Genomic DNA, 23,456 nt, shown 5'->3' on the forward strand with positions numbered 1-23,456 from the left:
CAGACCTCAAAGCCTGGTATATAGCATTTCTCACAAAGCCTGGCATATAGCATTTCTCACAAAGCCTGGCATATAGCATTTCTCACAAAGCCTGGTATATAGCATTTCTCACAAAGCCTGGTATATAGCATTTCTCACAAAGCATGCACAAATACCCCCCCCCCCCCCCCAGTCTACACAATCCCTCTCCCCTAGGCCTCTCCTAGTTTGCACAATCCCCCTCCCTGGTCCTCTCCTAGTCTGCACAATTACCCCCCCCCCCCCCCATTTGCACAATCCCCCTTCCTCCAGTCTTCAAAATCTCCCTCCCCTAGTCCTCTCCTAGTCTGCGCAATTACCACCCCCCCATCTGCACAATTACCACCCCCACATCTGCACAGTTACCCTCGTCTGCACAATTACCCCCCCTGCATAATTACCTGGGGGTAATTGTGCAGACGGGGTGGTAATTGTGCAGATGGGGGTTGTGCTCAATTACCCTCCCCTCTCATCTGCACAATTACCACCCCCGTCTGCACAATTACCACCCCCGTCTGCACAATTACCACCCCCGTCTGCACAATTACCACCCCCCATCTGCACAAATACCCCCCGGTCTGCACAAATACCCCCCCTGCACAATTACCTGGGTGGGTAATTGTGCAGACGGGAGTGGTGGTAATTGTGCAGATGGAGGACTTCAGTTCTTCTGCTGTGAACTTTGAGGATTTATTGCTTCAAAGTGCATGCAGCTACAAAGATCAGTGCAGGATTGTTAAAAAAGCTAATCTACTATTCACTCTATAAATGTGTAAATCAGTGAATGACCATAATCTGGGTTAAATACACATGGCTTGAGAAAGAGCAGTGTGTTGCTTGAAACTGTACAGTTACTTGTTGGATCAATATTTGTACATGAAGATGGATTTTTGAAGTAAATTAATTGCATTATGCAGAGATCTCATCCTCATTATTTTCTATATACTGTGTGTGTGTGTGTGTGTGTATATATATATACACACACACACACTATATATATATATATATATATATATATAATAGAGAGAGAGAGAGAGAGAGAGAGAGAGATATTGTGTGTGTGCATTAATCTATTGGCTAGCTCTGTGACCTTGTAAAGTGTTGGGTGTTGTGACAATTACTAGAGCTCAAGAAGGACTTTGACCTGACTGCGATAATTACAATGTGTGTATAATGTCACAAACAATTAAATTCAGCATTTATTTGGGGCTCTATCCCTCCCTCATTGGGTATTGCACAGTAATCTCATTTATTTGAGGTTGTTAGGCAGAAAAGTGCTGAATACTCTTATAATTATTAACTTCTGTGTCCATATTTGCTGTTCCTGATTGGCAGAGGCTTGCTGACAGGTAACTTCATAAGAGAGACCTGCAGGCCCTTATTTATCTTTAATTGTACCAGATGAGGTTCCTTTGTCCGCTTGAGATGCAAATCCTCCTCTACGACAGGTAGACACAATTTACTACAGTAAATTACAGCATCATTAAGTGAGCTGTGCGGTAAATAGGCTGCCAGTAATTTATGTGGCAGGGGCTGTCATCACTGCGACAAGCTGGAAATTTGGCTGTCAGAAGCAAGGAGAATATACAAATAACCCATTATTTGATGCCTTTCACACATCAAGTGTCCTCAGTGTTTGTAATGTGATTTTTACCAGCATCATCATTATTATTATTAGTGAGATGGGTATGGGAAACTAAACTCTCTGCAGGCCTAGGGCTGGGCATCCTCTTTGCAGCAAAATTACATTGGCCTTATCCACAATGCGCAGCTTGTATATTCAGACATTTATCAAAAACAAAGTAATTAGAAGATATGCAGTAGGCACATTTGGTGTCGGCTTTTTTTTTTCTCTCTTTTCATTTCATTTAACAAGCTTCAAATTGATTGTGATTTGTAAGCATTTTAGTTGTTTTATGATTACAAAGAGCATCAAAGCTGGCCAAAGACTTTAGAGGGCGGTGGTTCGTGCACGATCCATCTGACAGAGCCCTCACACTTTCAAGGTTAGCTATGCTATTTCATGTCAATGGAGATCGTTTGTTACAAGGCTGGTATTGTCTTATTATGGACACGGTCAGTGATCAGGATACCCTGTTTCCCCGATAGTAAGACACCCCCGATTGTAAGACGTATCGGGAGTTTCAGAGGGGTCGGCTAATATAAGCCGTACCCCGAAAGTAAGACATATGTCTTACTTTCGGGGAAACACGGGGGTATTGCCGCCTCCCTCTCATCTAGCTGCGCGCCGCCTCCTGCCCACGTCCGCACCGTCCCCCTCTCCATACGTCGTCGCGTCTGCCATTTCCCTCTGATCTTAATGAGCGCCGCCTCCTACCCACGCCTGAGCCGTCCCCCTCTCCATACGTCACCGCGCCGTCCCCTGCACTTGTCACTGCCGCCTCCTGCTTAAAATACGGTAATGCACACAGTATTAATCATACATCAGTAAAACATACACACTGGCATACTGGGGTATCATCTGCTGTATGTAACCCAGTGGGTATCAGCAGGTGTCACACTGGATTAAATACAGCAGGTGGTACTGTATCACACATAAATCTGTTTTATCTTCCAGTATTCCACTGTTCATTCTTACCATTTTTCATTGTTTTACATGTTATGCAATGTTGTAACAAGACATTCTTGGCACTTCCTTTTATAAAACTGTTTTGTGGTGAATACAATACTGTTCAGGTTGTTAATAAATGTTAATTTTATGGTTAAAACAAAAAATTCGACAATTTTTTTCCAATGTAAGACATACCCCGAAAGTAAGACATAGTGGGGCTTTTGGGGATAAAAAGAAAGTAAGACACTGTCTTACTTTCGGGGAAACACGGTAGTTTTCTATCCTGCCCCCCCCCTCCCCCCCGGCATTGTATACAAGGCCCCAGAATCCATGAATGCACTTCTGTGATGTCCACCAACCAATAGAAAAGCTTGCAAACACTCAACCTTTGAGCTGGAAGTCATCATTGGATACTGAGGAAGAGAACTATAGGTATGTACAGGCTTTTTTCAAGGTTCGCTTTTGACTGGTCACTTCAGGTTAATACCTTTAGTGTAATTTCAGACTAGATCTAACTGAGTTTAAAACTGCTCCAACCTCCCTCCTAACTACCCTGTAGAACAAAGATGCTTATACTTAGTGATGGACGAACTTCCGACGGGACGTTTCGCGAACGCGAAACGCGAACGGACACAAACGTTCGCGAAAACGACCGTTCGCCGCGGGCTCCATTGACTTCAATGGGAGGCGAATTTCGCAAACCTTTAGGTCGAATTTGCGGCCACGGGGTAATTATTAGGGGGTAGCACGTAGTCCCACCACCTGGACAATAGCATAATACATGTATGAGGTGAATTTGGGATCGATAACTACAAGCATTTTTTTTTTATTTGGGAAATTGTTCTGACAATTCAGGACTATGGAGCTAATGAAGGCAATGGAGGAGAGGGAAGGTCAGGGACCAGGGTAGGCAAACAAGAGGGTGCAGGAGATACAGAGCACTGACAGCAGCACCGTAATACAGAGCACTGACATCAGCACTGTGACATACAGCGCTGACAGCAGCTCCGTGACATACAGCGCTGACAGCAGCTCCGTGACATACAGCGCTGACAGCAGCTCCGTGACATACAGCGCTGACAGCAGCTCCGTGACATACAGCGCTGACAGCAGCTCCGTGACATACAGCGCTGACAGCAGCACCGTGACATACAGCGCTGACAGCAGCTCCGTGACATACAGCGCTGACAGCAGCTCCGTGACATACAGCGCTGACAGCAGCTCCGTGACATACAGCACTGACAGCAGCTCCGTGACATACAGCGCTGACAGCAGCTCCGTGACATACAGCGCTGACAGCAGCACCGTGACATACAGCGCTGACAGCAGCACCGTGACATACAGCGCTGACAGCAGCTCCGTGACATACAGCGCTGACAGCAGCTCCGTGACATACAGCGCTGACAGCAGCTCCGTGACATACAGCACTGACAGCAGCTCCGTGACATACAGCGCTGACAGCAGCTCCGTGACATACAGCGCTGACAGCAGCACCGTGACATACAGCGCTGACAGCAGCTCCGTGACATACAGCGCTGACAGCAGCTCCGTGACATACAGCGCTGACAGCAGCTCCGTGACATACAGCGCTGACAGCAGCTCCGTGACATACAGCGCTGACAGCAGCTCCGTGACATACAGCGCTGACAGCAGCTCCGTGACATACAGCGCTGACAGCAGCTCCGTGACATACAGCGCTGACAGCAGCTCCGTGACATACAGCGCTGACAGCAGCACCGTAAGCAGCCCCAGGAGGAAGTCAGCACAGCACAGGGATGGTGTGATCCCCTCATAATAAGAACCCCCAGGAGGAAGTCAGCACAGCACAGGGATGGTGGGAGCCCCTCATAATAAGAACACCCAGGAGGAAGTCAGCACAGCACAGGGATGGTGGGAACCCCTCATAATAAGCAGCCCCAGTAGAAATATGACACCGCTCAACCTCTTCAAAGAGGAGGGTAGGGGCATATAGTACGGTGTGCTTTTTTGGGTCAGGGAAGTGAGCCAAATGAATTAAGAAGGTCTGTGTGCTTGATTCCAAAAATTGTTTATAGACATATACATGGTCTACTGATCACATGTGTTGAATTCCTCCGAGATCCATGCCTCATTCATTTTTAGAAATGTGAGGTAGTTAACACTGTCGTGAGCTAGGCGAGTACGCTTATCGGTCACAATCCCCCCTGCTGCGCTGAACGTCCTTTCGGACAGGACACTGGATGAGGGGCAAGCCAACAGTTCGATTGCAAATTGGGCAAGCTCTGGCCAGAGGTCAAGCCTGCCCACCCAGTAGTCTAGGGGTTCATCACTCCTCAGAGCGTCCACATCGGCCGTTAACCCGATGTAGTCGGACACCTGACGGTCTAGGCGTTCCCTGATGCTGGATCCGGATGACACCTGTCGATGGGTCGGCTGAAAGAATGACCTCATATCCGAAGTCACCAACACATCTTCAAACCGGCCTCTTCTTGCAGGCGCTGTTGGATTGGTACCCGCAAATCCTTCTCTGGGAGTGGGAATTGCTCCTCTGCCAGCGCACGCAAAAGCAGAATGCAGCATTTCTCGAAGCAAGGCCTGGAAGTGCTGCATTCTGACAGCCCTCTGCGACGGCGGTAACATTTCCGCCATTTTGTGTTTGTACCGGGGATCTAAGTACGTTGCCACCCAGTACTGGTCCTTGACCCTCATGCTTTTTATACGGGGGTCCCTATTAAAACACTGGAGCATGAAGGCCCCCATTTGCACTCAAGCGGAAGGTATGTGGTGGTGGTGGTGTTGTTGGTGGTAGTGTCTTTGGGGGTGCACATAGCAGAGAGTGAAGAAGAGGGTGCAGATCGAGAGGATGAGGAGGGTGCAGAAGAATAAGGCTGAGTGAGCCACTCAACCAAGTCTGGTGCGTCCTTTAAAGTAATTGAACGCACCTTCTGCAACTTCCCACTTTGGCTCAAGGCTGTTGCTCCTGCCCTACCCCTACCACCCCTGCGGAAGGGCCTGCCTCTTCCTCTGCCTGTCATTTTTTAAATCACCCTGTGACAAAACTCTTAGTCCCTATACCGCTGAAGGACTGCTGCAGTATAGGGCAGCGGTCAGCAGTAGTGCACGTCAACCCTATGTATTGTGGACCGATAGCGGTCCTTACAGAACAGCAGACTGTACTGCACTCAGGCCTATGTACCGTAGCACCCTATACCAAGTTACCAGTCCTTATAAAAACTTTTGTGGACCAAGCAGGTTGTGTGTTAGTGTTTAGCAGACTGTGCGTCAGTCCCTATACCGCTGAAGGACTGCTGCAGTATAGGGCAGCGGTCAGCAGTAGTGCACGGCAACCCTATGTATTGTGGACCGATAGCGGTCCTTACAGAACAGCAGACTGTAACGCACTCAGGCCTATGTACCGTAGCACCCTATACCAAGTTACCAGTCCTTATAAGAACTTTTGTGGACCAAGCAGGTTGTGTGTTAGTGATTAGCAGACTGTACGTCAGTCCCTATACCAATGAAGGACTGCTGCAGTATAGGGCAGCGGTCAGCAGTAGTGCACGGCAACCCTATGTATTGTGGACCGATAGCGGTCCTTACAGAACAGCAGACTGTACTGCACTCAGGCCTATGTACCGTAGCACCCTATACCAAGTTACCAGTCCTTATAAGAACTTTTGTGGACCAAGCAGGTTGTGTATTAGTGTTTAGCAGACTGTGCGTCAGTCCCTATACCGCTGAAGGACTGCTGCAGTATAGGGCAGCGGTCAGCAGTAGTGCACGGCAACCCTATGTATTGTGGACCGATAGCAGTCCTTACAGAACAGCAGACTGTACTGCACTCAGGCCTATGTACCGTAGCACCCTATACCAAGTTACCAGTCCTTATAAGAACTTTTGTGGACCAAGCAGGTTGTGTGTTAGTGATTAGCAGACTGTACGTCAGTCCCTATACCAATGAAGGACTGCTGCAGTATAGGGCAGCGGTCAGCAGTAGTGCACGGCAACCCTATGTATTGTGGACCGATAGCGGTCCTTACAGAACAGCAGACTGTACTGCACTCAGGCCTATGTACCGTAGCACCCTATACCAAGTTACCAGTCCTTATAAGAACTTTTGTGGACCAAGCAGGTTGTGTATTAGTGTTTAGCAGACTGTGCGTCAGTCCCTATACCAATGAAGGACTGCTGCAGTATAGGGCAGCGGTCAGCAGTAGTGCACGGCAACCCTATGTATTGTGGACCGATAGCGGTCCTTACAGAACAGCAGACTGTACTGCACTCAGGCCTATGTACCGTAGCACCCTATACCAAGTTACCAGTCCTTATAAGAACTTTTGTGGACCAAGCAGGTTGTGTATTAGTGTTTAGCAGACTGTGCGTCAGTCCCTATACCGCTGAAGGACTGCTGCAGTATAGGGCAGCGGTCAGCAGTAGTGCACGGCAACCCTATGTATTGTGGACCGATAGCAGTCCTTACAGAACAGCAGACTGTACTGCACTCAGGCCTATGTACCGTAGCACCCTATACCAAGTTACCAGTCCTTATAAGAACTTTTGTGGACCAAGCAGGTTGTGTGTTAGTGATTAGCAGACTGTACGTCAGTCCCTATACCAATGAAGGACTGCTGCAGTATAGGGCAGCGGTCAGCAGTAGTGCACGGCAACCCTATGTATTGTGGACCGATAGCGGTCCTTACAGAACAGCAGACTGTACTGCACTCAGGCCTATGTACCGTAGCACCCTATACCAAGTTACCAGTCCTTATAAGAACTTTTGTGGACCAAGCAGGTTGTGTATTAGTGTTTAGCAGACTGTGCGTCAGTCCCTATACCGCTGAAGGACTGCTGCAGTATAGGGCAGCGGTCAGCAGTAGTGCACGGCAACCCTATGTATTGTGGACCGATAGCAGTCCTTACAGAACAGCAGACTGTACTGCACTCAGGCCTATGTACCGTAGCACCCTATACCAAGTTACCAGTCCTTATAAGAACTTTTGTGGACCAAGCAGGTTGTGTGTTAGTGATTAGCAGACTGTACGTCAGTCCCTATACCAATGAAGGACTGCTGCAGTATAGGGCAGCGGTCAGCAGTAGTGCACGGCAACCCTATGTATTGTGGACCGATAGCGGTCCTTACAGAACAGCAGACTGTACTGCACTCAGGCCTATGTACCGTAGCACCCTATACCAAGTTACCAGTCCTTATAAGAACTTTTGTGGACCAAGCAGGTTGTGTATTAGTGTTTAGCAGACTGTGCGTCAGTCCCTATACCGCTGAAGGACTGCTGCAGTATAGGGCAGCGGTCAGCAGTAGTGCACGGCAACCCTATGTATTGTGGACCGATAGCAGTCCTTACAGAACAGCAGACTGTACTGCACTCAGGCCTATGTACCGTAGCACCCTATACCAAGTTACCAGTCCTTATAAGAACTTTTGTGGACCAAGCAGGTTGTGTGTTAGTGTTTAGCAGACTGTGCGTCAGTCCCTATACCGCTGAAGGACTGCTGCAGTATAGGGCAGCGGTCAGCAGTAGTGCACGTCAACCCTATGTATTGTGGACCGATAGCGGTCCTTACAGAACAGCAGACTGTAACGCACTCAGGCCTATGTACCGTAGCACCCTATACCAAGTTACCAGTCCTTATAAGAACTTTTGTGGACCAAGCAGGTTGTGTATTAGTGTTTAGCAGACTGTGCGTCAGTCCCTATACCGCTGAAGGACTGCTGCAGTATAGGGCAGCGGTCAGCAGTAGTGCACGGCAACCCTATGTATTGTGGACCGATAGCGGTCCTTACAGAACAGCAGACTGTACCGCACCCAAGCCTATGTACCGTAGCACCCTAGACAGACCAAGTTACCAGTCCTGATAAAGAGCTTTGTGGAACAAGTGAGTTGTGAATGATTAGCAGACTGCAGCAGAAGGGCAGCAGTCAAGTATAATATTCTTTCTATATTTGGAAGAAAGAATATTATACGTGTACAAGCCTATTACCGTACCACTGATACCAGTCCTGAAAAGAACCTTTGTGGAACTAATAGTAACAGCAAGTCTTTAAAATTATCCTCACTGCCTGACACACTGCTTCCTGCCTGTCCCTATACAAATTGGCAAAAAAGAGTAGGCTGGAACGATTAGCTGGAACAGCTCTTTTGTGGACCTGATAGTAACAGCTAATGATGATGATGATGATGATGATGAAGAAAGACTAATCTGGCTGAGCTGTCCCTAAAATAGCAGCATACAGCGCTCTGTCCCTTTATCTAAACTGACAAAAGAAACTCAGGCTGCTGACCTAACACCTATACCAGTCCTGAAAAGAACTTTTGTGTACCAAATAGCTAGCGTTTTCTCTGTCCCTACTCCACACAGGATCCTTTCCCTACAGTGACAGAAGAAAGAATGTAAAATGGCCACCGGATCGGGTGTATTTATAGGTTAGGGGGAATGTCCAAGTGTCCATGAGCTGTCATGTCTCAATTGGTTGTCCTGTAACACATGATAAACGTGTCACGAAAGGTTAAAGTTCTTGTATACATTAAACACGTAAGTCCGCCGGGGCGAACGACGGAAAAAGGCGTTCGAACCCGCGGGCGGCGAAAGTCGGAAATTCGCCGCGAAACGACCGCCGGGCGAAACGTTCGTCCATCACTACTTATACTGTACAGTGAGGGTAAAAAGTATTTGATCTCCTTGCTTTGTACGTTTGCCCACTGAAAAGAATTGATCCATCTATCATTTTAATGGTAGGTTTATTTTAACAGTTAGAGACAGAATAACAACAACAAAAAATCCAGAAAAACGCAAATATTAAAAAGTTAAAAATTGATTTGCATTTTAATGAGTGAAAAAATTACTTGACCCCTTGGCAAAACATGACTTGGCAATTGATGGCAAAACCCTTGTTGGCAATCACTGAGGTCAGACGTTTCTTGTAGTTGGCCACCAGGTTTGCACACATCTCAGGAGGGATTTTGTCCCACTTCTCTTTGCAGATCTTCTCCAAATCATTAATGTTTCAAGGCTGACGTTTGGTAACGCAAACCTTCAGCTCCCTCCACATATTTTCTATGGGATTAAGGTCTGGAGACTGGCTAGGCCACTCAAGAACCTTAATGTGCTTCTTTTTGAGCCACTCCTTTTTTTGCCTTGGCCACATGTTTTGAGTTATTGTCATGCTGGAATACCCATCCATGACCCATTTTCAATGCCCTAGCTCAGGGAAGGAGGTTCTCATCCAAGATTTGATGGCCCATCGTCCTTTTGATGCAGTGAAGTTTTCCTGTCCCCTTAGCAGAAAAACACCCCCAAAGCATAATGTCTCCGCCTTCATGTTTGGTGGTGCAGATGGTGTTTTTGGGGTCATAGGCAGCATTCCTCATCCTCCAAACACGGTGAGTTGAGTTGATACCAAAGAGCTTGATTTTAGTCTCTGAATATGGGTGTAACATTCTATGAAAGGTGAACTTATCGTTTAACAATGGAAAAATTATCATTTACCTGATAGCAAATAGAGCACAATAATACCCCAATTGGGACTTTGGAGGCAGACAAAAGGAGCAGTGAAGAGGTATAACAAAAATTACAAAAACTTTATTATTATACAATCATAAAAAAAATGACCATAGGTCAATTCATAGCCACATCAGTAAAAACAAACAACATGATGACACAAAAAAAATATTATAGGCAAATGGCACCCTCCGACTCAAGTTGCTGGAGCACCAGGCTGGTCAATGTAAGGTATGTGGCCAAATCCTGTTCACAGGGCACACCAACCTGTTTCGGAGATATGTTTTTTCCTTCTTTACAAGGAAAAAAGTGTGCAAGAGTAAAAGGTCATCATAGAAGGATAAAAGATATGTATAACAATAGCATATTCCATCAATATGTGTTGACATGCCCCCCAGGCTGGCCCAAAGGAAAGCGTAAGACTGAGAAACATAGATGCGGTTATGCGCAAATACCTGCGCTTGCAGGGACTGTAAGCAGCGGTGTAAAGGTTTCACCCACAATGGGGGATTGAATCAGTAGGTCAGCGAGCATAGGTGTGGTGGCTGATGGAGGTCTGCCATACCAGGTTGAAGAGATTGAATCTGTGAGTCAGTGATGATAGGTATGATGGCCAATGGAGGTCTGCCATATAAGGTATATACATAATATGGCCCAGTGTTTTTGGATACCTGATCATCACGCCAATATACGTTTGGTGGGCATCCCATTCTAAAACAATAGGCATTATTACAGGGTTGGCCCACCATTTGCAACTGTCACAACGTCCACTTTTCTGGGAAGGCTTTTCACAAAATTTTGGAGTGTATCCGTGTAAAATTGTGCCACGAAGACAAAAGAGCATTTGTAAGGTCAGGTACTGATGTTGGAAGAGAAGACCTGTTTCGTAATCAACATTTCCATTTACCCTTTAATAGGGTTGAGGGCACAATGTAGGTGTGCTGTTTAGGCTGGGTTCACACCGCTGCGGGTGGGAGACCCGGATGTGATTCGCACCGCACTGCAGTACAAATCACATCCGATCTGTCTGTGCGATGCGAGTTCAGCCATACAGATAGTATGGCTGAATTCGCATCGCACCCGCCGCAAACTCGCACAGGACCCTTTTTTTGGTCCGCAGCAGAATCGGATCGCATGGGTGTTCACACCATGCGATCCGATTCCTGTGCGAGTGTGCAGATCGCACTGCGATATGCGGACTGGTCTGGGGGTGTCATTAAGATTTCATTGACACTCCCAGCAGTCCGCATAGGGCAGTGTGAACTGCTGGCGGGAGGCATGCGATGTGGGAAAACGCTGCGGATTCGCGGCGTTCCCGCATCACTATGGTGTGAACCTAGCCTTAAACCTAAGGGTCAAGAGACTACAGTCGGGTAGTTGGGTTGACTTTTATTGTGGGCCCCCAGGCTTCAACACTGTACAACACTTTCTTTTATTTTATTTTTAAATAATATGCATAATTGTTGCATAGGTCTCTCTTCCCATCATCATCTGATTTTCCCAGACCTCTCCATTCAGTTTCTTCTAAATTTCTTAAACAAACGCTTGAGTGAATAGCAGGTGTAAGCTTGAGCGGCATAAAATGCAGCCCATCACAGAGACACTTTCCGAGTGCAGGTCTATTTAACCGAAATTAAACTCTGCATAAAATCTCCTTAGTGCCCCACAGTGCACATTACAAGCATCTCCTAGTCATGAACTGCAATTAAGTGCATGTAATAGGTGTTCAATGGAGTCTTGCTTAAAGAACAAGCAGATGACCTTTTAATAGGAATATGGGGAGACAACATTACCGACATTAATGTGAAATCACTTGGACGGTTGCTCTACATTAACTGAACACAGCAGTTTCTGCTCTACTCCAGCCATATAATCCCACAGTAGAGCTAAAAAAGTGCCAATGCTGATTAAATACTCTCAGCAGGTGACAATGGTGTAGTGTCATCTCCAGCACCCAGGATAAGAGCTCTTGGGGGTGCTTTGCGGTTTATTATTCGAGACCATTGTGACCCTGATTTCTAGAAAGGTTTGTCCAGGACTCTTATACAAGTTGGATAAACTTAGCTTTGTTTATAGTAGAGTTTGACCTTTTTAGGCTTCTGTTTAAATGTTTAAAGGGCCCATATTCACATTTTAATGCACTTTAAAGTGGACCTCTCTTCTAGAGGGATTCCTTGTTTTCTGTCCGTCTGGAGACTTTCTCTAGCCAAACGTAAGTAGTGGCTGCCTACTTCTGGCAGTTATGCCTGCCATACACGGTTCGAATTTCAAAAGAATTTTCTTTCGAAAATCATATCTAAGAACTTTCGTACGAATTTCACACCATTAGTGGGCTGCAGCAACAGCCAATTTTCATGCGGAAATCAAATTTGAGGAATCGGACATGTTGGAAAATTTTTGAAAAAAGAACGATTTTCTAATCAATGATGGGAGAATCGTGCAAGAAATGTAATAAGAAAAGAAAATGTAGAAGATTCCCGGCCACGAAAATTCTTTTCTGTAGCAATATGAGATGAAATTGAAGGCTTGGTTGGACGAATTTCGAAAATCAATGGTGGCATCATCGGATCACAAAAAACAAACTTTTTGATTTAGGGCAGCACAGTGGTATAGTGGTTAGCACTCTCACCTAGCAGTAAGAAGGGTCGCTGGTTCAAATCCCAACCACGACACTACCTGCCTGGAGTTTGCATGGGTTTCCTCCGGGTACTCCGGTTTCCTCCCACAATCCAAAGACATGCAGGTAGGTTAATTGGCTTCAGTCAAAAAAAAATTATAATTGGCCATAGTATATGAATACTTGGATTGTAGGCTCCTTAAGGGTCGGGACCGATGTGAGTGTGCAATGTACAGGGATAGGGACAATTGTAGACACTCAGGTTGAACTTGGACTGGTGTCTTTATTCAACCTAACTATGAAACTATGATTTTGAAAAGAAAATTTGTTCGAAATTCGACCATGTATGCCTGCATTGGCCTCTTGCGATTATATAAATACAGTACAGCAGTGAAAACATTTTTAACAATTTCTGGCTCTGAAGCCAGTGAATTAGACACATCGAGTGGGCTCCTTTCTGTTACCAGTTATTGTCTGAAGGTACAGTACAGAGATACAGTTCTTTCAGAAAAAGATGCAAGATGTTATATTTGGAAAGTTGAGTGGTGTACATACCTGATGATATAATAAAAAAAGTTAATATGTTTTTAAATTTTCTGGTTGACTGAATCTGTTAAAGAGTAATTCCACTTTTGTTGAGAAAAAAAACATTCCCCTCTGGAATATGTACAATACAAGGATTTTAACAAACTTTGTTTCAGGGTCTTACCTTTTATTATTCTGAAGAAATCCCTGTGTGTTTGTCCATGTCCATGTGCCAAGTAAATCTAATGGTAGTGGTTTCATAATTATCAGTCAGCTGCTGCACTTTTAGGGCTCTAATGGGGAAAATTGCAGGGCCTGCATCCCTATATACAAGATTCCCTATTGGGAGTATCTCACCCAAAATGACATCTTTGTTGCCGGAGATGCCTGAGATCTGATTTGTATCTTAGTGTAGACTTCTGGAAAAAGCAGTGAGCCAATCACACAAGCAGGAAATTATTTCTAGGGGGCGTGCTCTATACATTCTGTGTACAGAACACCTCCAGGTAACCATATTGCATTTTACAGAAAAATGACAGAGCTGCAGATTGAAAAGGAAAAGTACTTTTTAATAACATTAAATTACAATATGACTTGAGTCGCAATTGTATATGATATATATATATATTTTGTTTTTGCCCCCCCACAAAAGTGGAGTTAGACTTTAAGTCCATTATTAGTAACCAGTTCATTTGAAAACAATAAATAGCCAGTTGCTGTTGTTCATCTTTGGCTGCACTGTACCTGCAGACAAGAATGAACCAGGAAGGTATCCACTTTACAATTTTTTAGTTTTTAGGAGTCATAAATTATATTTTCTATGCTGCACTGCATGCATGTAATCATTAGATATAAAATACTGTTAAAGTAGGCAGCCACTGCATATGTTTATTTACAGTATAGAAGAGGAATAGAGAAATGCAAATAGAGGAGCCAGTTTTCTGTATTTTTGTCCACTAAGTATATCAACTCCTTATTTTGCATAAACATGTAGAAGGGTAATCTGTGTTTCCATGCAAACTTCAGTGTTGATATGAGAACAGTCATATGTTGGAAGTCACTAACAAGTACATGTGTTCTGTATGCTCCAGATAATTTGTATTGTTGAAATGATAGCATTATCCAGCTTGCTTTCCCAGGGTATTAGTTAACATTGTCTTGTATTTCTTAAATGTATTTAATGAACACGAAATTGCCTGGAAATAGAACATCTGTCAGATGTACTTTTTAATGTCATCGGTCAAGGAGTGTGATCTTGTTTTCCACACCTCATGAATAATTCATTGTGTTTGAGATACTCGGAAGCTAATTTGAAGGAGGGAAAAGTTGACGCAGCAAGGAAATAAGTTGTTGACTTTTTCAGGAAAAAGGGCAAAACTATCAACGACAGTGAACTGAATATTTTAGCTGTAAAGCACCTGAATACTGGAGACATTCATTGCCAGTGTAGTCCAAACCATTCTAATCTAGGTGTGAATGTGTGTATACAAAATGTATAGTGGCAGCTGCTTTAGGACATAATTGGACCCAGGCTGGATTTGACTGTGGAAAGACAACAAGCTCAGACTTTACTTTGCCTTCACATGGCTTTCAGGGAGAAAAATATTAGTGCATTTATAAAAATGTATAATTTAATATTTTCCTATGCCCAGGGCAAGGATGACTTTGCAAAGCTGGATTTTAGGAGGACCAGTCAAGGCTGGGCTTGTGCAAGATTGACTATTCAGTTTTAAAGTAAACCCATGCTATGCTTTGCTCATGGCCAGGTTTACTTAAAGCGGAACTAAACTCTCCTTTTGTTTTTTGCCAAAGAAGTTGCCATCTTGAGCCTCTGCTTGATCTTCAACTACCATGGTGCTCCACATGTGATCAGTTATGACACAGACATTGGATGGTTTGACAGCTTGGCTGAGAGCATAACCAATGTGATAGTTGCATTACCGGCAATGGGTTTCGTTTTGCATTAACTACGACCCTCACAAGCTGCACATATCTTTCATTCTTTTCCATTGCTTTCCTCCAATAAAAATATCCAGTACTTCTGAGTTTTGAGATGATGTGACCCCTTTCCCCATCCTCCTACATGAGAAGGCTGGTGCTTGATGTTATATGGTTGGGGAGAAAGCCCTTAGTCATGAAGATACAAATGTGATTTGGAGCTTATACATATATTTTCTCTACCCTCCCAGTAGCCAGTATCATGGAGGACAGAGATTGCCTGTATAGGTTGCTGGAGAAGATGGCAGTTAAGTGAAGATCTTGCTTTGTCCTGAGCAGCCTTAAACTAGTATAACTGCATTTATTTATGAAAAATATATATTTCCTCCTTTTGAAGCTTTTCATACTTTAGCCTTCAGCTTAACAGACAGGCTATGTCTCCTGAAGTCTGGCAGTGGTGCACTGTTATCTGCCTGAAATTGCACACTGTCTCCCAGCTCCTGAAAATACACAACAGTTTAAAATAGAAGAACTCCGTAATTCTTAAGGGAAAGCTGCCTGTAAAGAAATATGGAAGCTGCGAATGCTGAACTCTTTCTGACTATTCTAGTTGGCTCTGATTTCAGTACTTTCTGAGTCTCTTACGCAAAATAAATCTGCAGTTAGTACAGGGAAAGGAAGTTTCACACTGCTGATCAGCATAATTTTTCTGGGTCGGTGACTCCGTATTTAAACCTTTGGATCAGTATCCAGGCAGCCAGGGCTGGGGAGAAGAGAGATTTTTGGTATCACATGACCAACACACCAGATCCTCAGAACTGTCCTAAAAGGCATTAATGACTGCCAAGTCGCAGTCAACAACATGCCATTGGGTTTTGTCAGGCTCTTTGCATGAGAACAAAACCACAGGTAATGTTTTACACAATTTATCTTACACAAAGCTGGGAGAACAATGTAGATTATGGCACTAGAATGTGTTTTTTATTCATTTAAGGCCTACTTTAATAAACTTTATTATTTTTTTATTTTATTCAGGCTGAGGACGAGTTTGTCTACTGGCCAAGTCGTGAAGAATCTATGAACTGTGAGGCCTTTACTGTGACTCTTATAAGCATGGACAGGTTGTGCCTCTCAAATGAGGAGCAAATCATCATTCATGATTTTATCCTTGAAGCTACACAGGTAAGGCCTTGAAAAGTTGCAGAAATATAGAGCTGACCATAAAATAGGCCATCCATTTTTTTTTTATGACCTAATCTGATGTGACGTTATTGAATTTTGGAAGTACAAATACATAGAGATCAGGCTATGCTACCAGGAACATTTCTGCAAAATTTTCTCTAAATGAAAACTATGAATCTGAGATTTAAGCAGCAAGCCACAAGTCAATGGTCCAGATACATATTTATTCCAATGCAAGATCAAATAGAAGACTTAGGTTGCCAAATTTTTCGAGGGCCAGAGATCAACCCCTCATCAGGGCTATAGGATTGGAAAGGACAGATGCAAACTGGACTAGGTATATAATACAATGTATGTTTAGACCAGTGGTTTTGGCTGACCAAATCAGCTGTTGATGAGCACTGTAAAAGAGAAAAGGAGGGAGGTGCACCTAAGTGTAGTATTACACAGTTATTTAATAGTGCAAAAGTAATGCACTTACAAAAGAGAAGACATCAAAGGCATATCTTTCATCCTCGAGGGGTGCCAGCAATCCGGCTTCCCATCGTTCGGCGGTGTTTGTGCCTGTACAGGACGCTGGTTCCAAAGTAGAAAGTGAAGGGGATCCTGGCTGCCTGGCGTGGACCGCACAGAGGGAAATTACGTCACCGGGTGCGCGGACCTCGTTGTAGGAAGGAGAGGAAACTAGGCAAGGTGATGAACACTGTGTTTTAATATTCCACTCATCTAAATTCCCCATACATGGTATACTTTATTTGGTCCAGTTTGCATACATTGTTTTCTAATTCCCAAGTGCTGGTTGCTGTCTGGCCCCTGAAAATGCATTACCTTGTGTATTAGGTCTATTTGATTTTGCATATTAATACATTTGTGATTTGTATATGGTCAATTAACTTGTGGCTTAGCACTTCAACCTTAAATCCATACAGTTATATTACAATCCAAGGAAATTGTGGAATTGTGTCCGTGTAGAATCCAAAAATCTAGTTTGAACACCACTACAACACATTGGAGAAGAAAGAAGAATACCAATAGCATCATTCTAGGGTTTCAATGTTACTTTACCATTTCTTCAATTTATGGGAAAAATTTAAGTGATTTTAAAATGATCACCTTGTAAAAAGCCCTATTCAGTTTAAAACTGAAATGAAATGCAAAATATTTCAGTATAGATATAAAGAAACCATTATAAATACATTTTTTCCCTTATTTGTGATCACATAATCTCTTTTCTCAGATGCATAAGAGCTGGGGGAGGAGAAGCAACAGCACACTGAACTCTCCAGTGAATGGCTGTGCAGGGGGGGAGGGTGTGTCAGGACAAGTCTGATCAATGGGGGAGATCAGGCTGAGTTCCCAACATAGATAGAGAACTCATCATGGTGTGCTCTCCTGCTTAGTGTGGTCCATTTGCAATAGGGAAGCAGAGGGAATAACAGGACCACCAGGCATTTCACACAAAGGAAGCAATATAAAGAGAACAGGATACTTTCTCATACAAGTACATGGCACATATGTAGGAATATGAACTGCTGTGCTGACACTTCAACACTGGTCAAACTAGACCAACTTTTTATATTTAGATTGCATAGAAAATAATATTTTTGCAAGACAATATTACCAAAAGAAAGCCCCCCCACCCTTCCAAAAAAGATATATGCATTACATTGGTATAAGTAATGACAAACTATTATTTATTTATTTTTTACATTTTACATTTTTTTCATTTACATATTTGTCTCTGTTCTCCTGTAGGATGATTATGTTTTGGAAGTGCGTCATTTCCAGTGTCCAAAATGGCCAAATCCAGATGCTCCCATAAGCAGCGCCTTTGAACTTATTAATGTCATTAAAGAAGAAGCTCTAACGAGGGATGGACCTACCATTGTGCACGATGAGTATGTACTAGTAATAGCTAAAATCGCTGTGTTATGCATTGCTAATAATTAAAGACTCAAACAAAACATAGCTGTATGCCAGACCTAACAATACTTCTATAGGCAAACTGACAGTCTTGACTATGAAACCCCAATAATACACCATATCTATAGGCTGCCTTGCTGTTTTGTGAGATAGGAGAGGGAACAAAAGGGCACCAACACTGAACCAAAAGATGTTTATTTTATTAGAAGCAGATGAAATGCATTCACACTTAAAACATAGCAATGCAAAAGAGGTGTCTTCATGCTTAGCAAAGGGGGCACCCAGAATTGGAGCCATGTGGAATCCTTTTGAAAACATCATCTCCGCTATTACACAAGCTTAGAAGGGCATCAGTACATGACATCAGTGAGGGGGCCTGTCCAACATCAATCCTGCACTAGTAAGTTTACATGTGAATTGGTTGTTGTGGTCAATAATTCATTTTCCTTGGAGACAAGTGATCTACAAGTACATCATTTATGAAAAAGAGTTCTAACAAATTTTTCCTCGCCGTAAATGTCTTTTGATTACATGGTGACCTACCTCCAGGGCAGAGCTGCCCGGAAAGCAATTTTTATATCGAGAAGCACTATAAGCATCATTAAGAGGAAGGTCTTGCAGTTGCTTAAATAGGGATTTGCATTACTGTAATGTGGGGAGAGGTCTGAGCATCCAAGAAAACTTTAAAGTGTTACTAAACCCACAACAGTAAAAGTGGTTTGTATATGCAGTAAAGCATGCTCACTGTGGAATTCAAGGGGTTAATCCTCCACGTTGTGTAAAAAGGCTGTTTAAACCTGTCTTCCAACCCAACTCTTGATGGAACAGAGCCCTAGGAAGCACTCTGCACATGCTCAGTTTGGTGTGTATTGCTAGAGCGTTTTTTTGTGTGATCCGCATAGGGCCAATCAGTACTGTCCAGACAAAGTCAAGGGGTCTTGCAACCTCATAGGACAGTCGGAGGAGAATGAAAACTCCTCCCACTGGCTTTAACCAGTTCTCAACCAGACACTGATAGAAGTCACAAGACTGCTTTATACTGCTGATGAGAAAAGGTATTTATCAGTTTATATTTACTAAAATAATTGGATTTCCATGTTCTGTGTACTGTGGGAGGCCAGATATAGTGAATGCAGAGTCCTGGGTTTAGTAATACTTTAAAGGAAACTTTTGCTGGGAGAAATGGGGCTCTCATTGTCATTCTCCTGAAAACTCTAGTTGGCTAGCCTTCTCCGGCTTCAGTGTTTTAAATCACTTACCTGGAACAAGCATGAAGAAAGCAAGGTCAGAGAAAAGTCATCAGGTCTGGATCTGCATACTTGCTTTTGCCACATGGGACAGAAACTATTAAAGCTATTGGATCTTCCCTTTAATAATAAAGCTGACTGTCCACATGTAGATTTTCAAGTCTATACAGCACAGATAAACAGGTGTCAAAATACCAGCATGGCATCTGCATCTAATTGGATGCAGCTTCTGTTTTGGGCAACAATTGTATGCCCGGTTCCTCTGATTTTTCATTCCAAGGATGTTGGGTGGGAGGGTGATCACAGCACCACCCACTGAACAAATTTGTACAGTGTATGGCCAGCTCAACAGCCTGAGATTTGGTTCTGCTAACCACTGGCGATCAAAGCATTTACATTTTCACACCAGATGCTAGAAAAAGGAGTGTATTTCAGTGAGTCTAGTTTACACCATTGCATAGTTTTCCTATAAAACTTGCTGCCTTTTTTGTACATAAATGTACCAGAATGCACATCAAGATGCATTAAAAGTCAACTCGGTAAACAAACAAAAAACAAGGCACAAAAAACATGCCACAAATGCATTACATATGCCTGTAAACACAGATGCAGAACTGCACACTAAATGTGGATTGCCATGTAAACAAGCACTGAATCGGCCAAACACATTTGAGGTACATCAAAACAAATGTATGCAAAGACTTTTTTTTTAATATCATTTTTTTTTTAAACTGCCACATCATGTGTATAAAAGCCTGTCCCCTGGAAAGCAAACTGTAGAGAAGGACCTTGCCACTGTGTTGTGTGAAAGCAGTTGTGTCTCTGCATATTCCATATAAGCTCCCTGCAGAATCAGAGCAATAGCTCTCCATTCAATAACACTCAAGCTCCCTGCTGATTGGAGAGTTCTAGCTCTGACTCAGCAGAGGGTATGTCTGAGCTCTTCAAAGAGACCACTGCTTCCACACAGAGAGCAAACGTCCTACTTTACAGCATGCCGACAGAAACTTTCTACTCAGGGTGTGGCCACTTTCTTAAGAAAATGAACTGTAAGCTATTGCACGGCTTTTTGTTTTGATGCAACTGGAATGTATTTAGCTGATTAACCTCAAGTTCAGTTAAAGTGGTTGTTAACCCACTCTAATGACTTTACATAATCTGCTCTGTCTCCTAAGGCTCTGTCCCCCTGGGTCTTTGTTTTATAAAAATAATGACGATTCTACCCAATTTCTGAGCGCTGGGTGCCGCTCACATGACCCACCGGCTCTCTCCTCTCCTCGTCTGACAGACGCAGCAGCCGAGATTCCCCCACTGACATCAGTCAGGATGGGAGAAGGAGAGAGCCAGAGGGTCACATGATTGCCGAGTTCTGTTCTGAAATTGGGTATAATTTTAATGAAAAAAGCAGCAGGGGAAGCTGACACAGGAGCCAACAGGCAGGCAGAGAGGGGGAGTGGAGGACAGGAGAGCTGTGGATGGTAGAGGCATGTACACTGACCATGGTGGCAGGATTAAGGTAGGATTAACTATGGTCAGTTTACAAAGGGGAGGGCAGCACCAGGTATTTCAGGTGATACCGGGGGCTAAATTACACAGCACAAGCACTGTGCTGTATAACATGCTTTAAGGAAATGGGATCCAATTTTTCTTTTGTTTAGGTAAGCAAACACTTTGAACATGCGATCAGAATATCGTACAAAAAATACCGCTTTAAAAACGATTGTATGATAATCTGATCATCCAAAATTTTTTGAAGTGACAAACACGAAAAAAACATTTGTACGATACCAGATCGTATGATTTTTGTTTAATTAGTACAGTTTTTGTTCCAAAATACAAATACACTACAACACATTACATCACTTCCAAATTTTTATTCTGTCCAATGAGAATTTTCGTGCTTTAGGAACCTATTTGTGTTCGATATGAGATTTGCATTATAAAAAAGGGACGATCATTCGTCCGATAATCTCATCCTGTGTACTAGGTTTTAGGCCCAAATATAATTAGGAAGACATAGGTGCTGTCACTAGGTTATGTGATTAGCATTCCTGCCTTGTAATACTAGGTTTGAATTCAACTTCAGTACTATCTGCATGAAGTTTATATATTTTCTGTGTGCTTATGTGGCCTTCCTCCAGGTACTTTGGTATCTCCCATGGTCCAAAACATACTGTTGGGTTAAAGGATAAGTTCACCTTTCCTGAACATGTTGCACCCATATTTAGGGTGTAACATGTAGCACGTACAGCATTAGACCCCTCGCTCTTCCTATCCCCCCATCCTTGTGACAGCAAGCCAGGGATCTTCTCCCCACACCAGCTGTCCCAAATCAAATAACATATGGCCACATCATTGATTCACAGATCCCTGCGGCTGTCGGCTTGTAGTCCTTAATGAACTACCACAGCGCTGTTGAGCGCTCTAGGTAGTTTATTATATAAAAATACTAATGTGCAAACCACTATAGAAAACCTGGGGAGACTAATGAATAGCTGCCAACATAACAATGTGTTCTCACACTAAATGAATAAAATAAAGGGAATAATGTGGCGCATAATCAGTGATGATAAAGCAATAATACCTAAATAAGTCTAATAAAGTGCAATATTCAAAAGAGAAGCTTAAAAATATCATCAAAATATATAACTTGCATGAATCTGTGCAAACATTCTCCAAAAAGTGCAGAATACAACAAAGTGATAATAAGGGCAAAGAAATGTATTGTGCAATCAAGGATAACAATTCATAAAGTAAAGTGCTTGTGCAAGAAAATGGAAACCATCCAATTCTTTCAAGTGTCGTCACTATCCGCTGTGCACTATTGGTTTGCCCCAGCCTCTCACCTCCTATGGGTCAAATCAAGCCTATTGTGTGGATGGAGCAATGATTCCCCAGCACTCAGTTGGTTTCCAAAGGTATCCAAGACGGCACTTATATAAGGATCAATTTCACGGCTCATCAAAAACAAATTACATGTAATGAAAGAAGGGGAGCCATGGTGTAGTAATCCAATAATTTTTTTATAAAACACACATAGTAACTTACAGTTTAAAATCACTGCATACAGCTTCACAAACGAAAGAACTTCCGGTCTCGAACGTGGCCGGAAGTGAGGACACCTGGCTCCTTGCTGACGCGTTGCATCACTGAACACGATACTTCATCAAAGGGTAGTTTATTGACCTTCCTGTCATTCAGTAACTGTATGCCTGTAATGAAGGTACAGAAGGATAGATATACAGTCTGCAGGAAAGTGGCCTCACACCCAAGTTCTGCATTTCTTGTTTTTTTTTTGTTTTGTTTTTTGTAAAGGTGAACTTTTAACTTTCTTCATCCCAAATTGCTCCTAGTGTACACATGGGTGTGGTCAGATTGTGGTGCCTCCTGGAGGCAGTGATTGGTGAGAATTGTTCTGCACACTCTGAAAAGTGCCGCATAACGCACTGGCGTCATGTGCATACAAAAGGATTTTCATAAGGGAATATAATTAGGAATTATACGCTGTAAAAGAAATAAATAAAGGTACAATTTAATTTAACTTCTGTCACAAGGGCAATTGAGCAGTTACACGAAACAAAGAAATAATTTGTACTGTTTTTATTTAACTTTGGTTTAGTTAAAACCGAATTATGATCTTTAGTATTTTACCTCATTAATTATGTTACATATGAGTAAATAGGCTGCCTGGCATATTCGTCATAAATAGTAATTTTTTTTTTCTAGCCATAATGCACATTAAACACGGTTCTTTCTCTAATTATCACTAAAGGAAATGTAGCTGAAAATGAGTTTTTTTTTCCTCCCTTTTTCGAAGTAGAAATAGCTGTAAATTTACAATTTAAAACCCAGGAATAATTATGTCCACAAATTAGTTTGAGAAATATGAATCTCCAAATGCCAAGGCACAGCTGTATTAATTTGATGATTTGTGCTTTAA

General features: G+C 43.1%; 1 protein-coding gene across 2 annotated transcripts in view; it reads left to right on the forward strand.

The window, feature by feature from the left end:
• Window positions 1-23,456, forward strand: part of PTPRG (protein tyrosine phosphatase receptor type G) — a 727,870-nt gene that overhangs the window by 684,045 nt on the left and 20,369 nt on the right. For both annotated transcript variants that reach the window (XM_077451904.1, XM_077451902.1), the window contains 2 exons: window positions 16,200-16,346; window positions 18,102-18,244. In XM_077451904.1, coding sequence (XP_077308030.1) covers window positions 16,200-16,346; window positions 18,102-18,244 — 290 coding nt within the window. The remainder of the gene's footprint in view (window positions 1-16,199; window positions 16,347-18,101; window positions 18,245-23,456) is intronic.

This window comes from Lithobates pipiens, unplaced genomic scaffold (genome assembly GCF_037356315.1).
Source record: "Lithobates pipiens isolate NorthernLeopardFrog02 unplaced genomic scaffold, aLitPip1_a1.2 Scaffold_23, whole genome shotgun sequence".
Classification (NCBI taxonomy): Eukaryota; Metazoa; Chordata; class Amphibia; order Anura; family Ranidae; genus Lithobates; species Lithobates pipiens.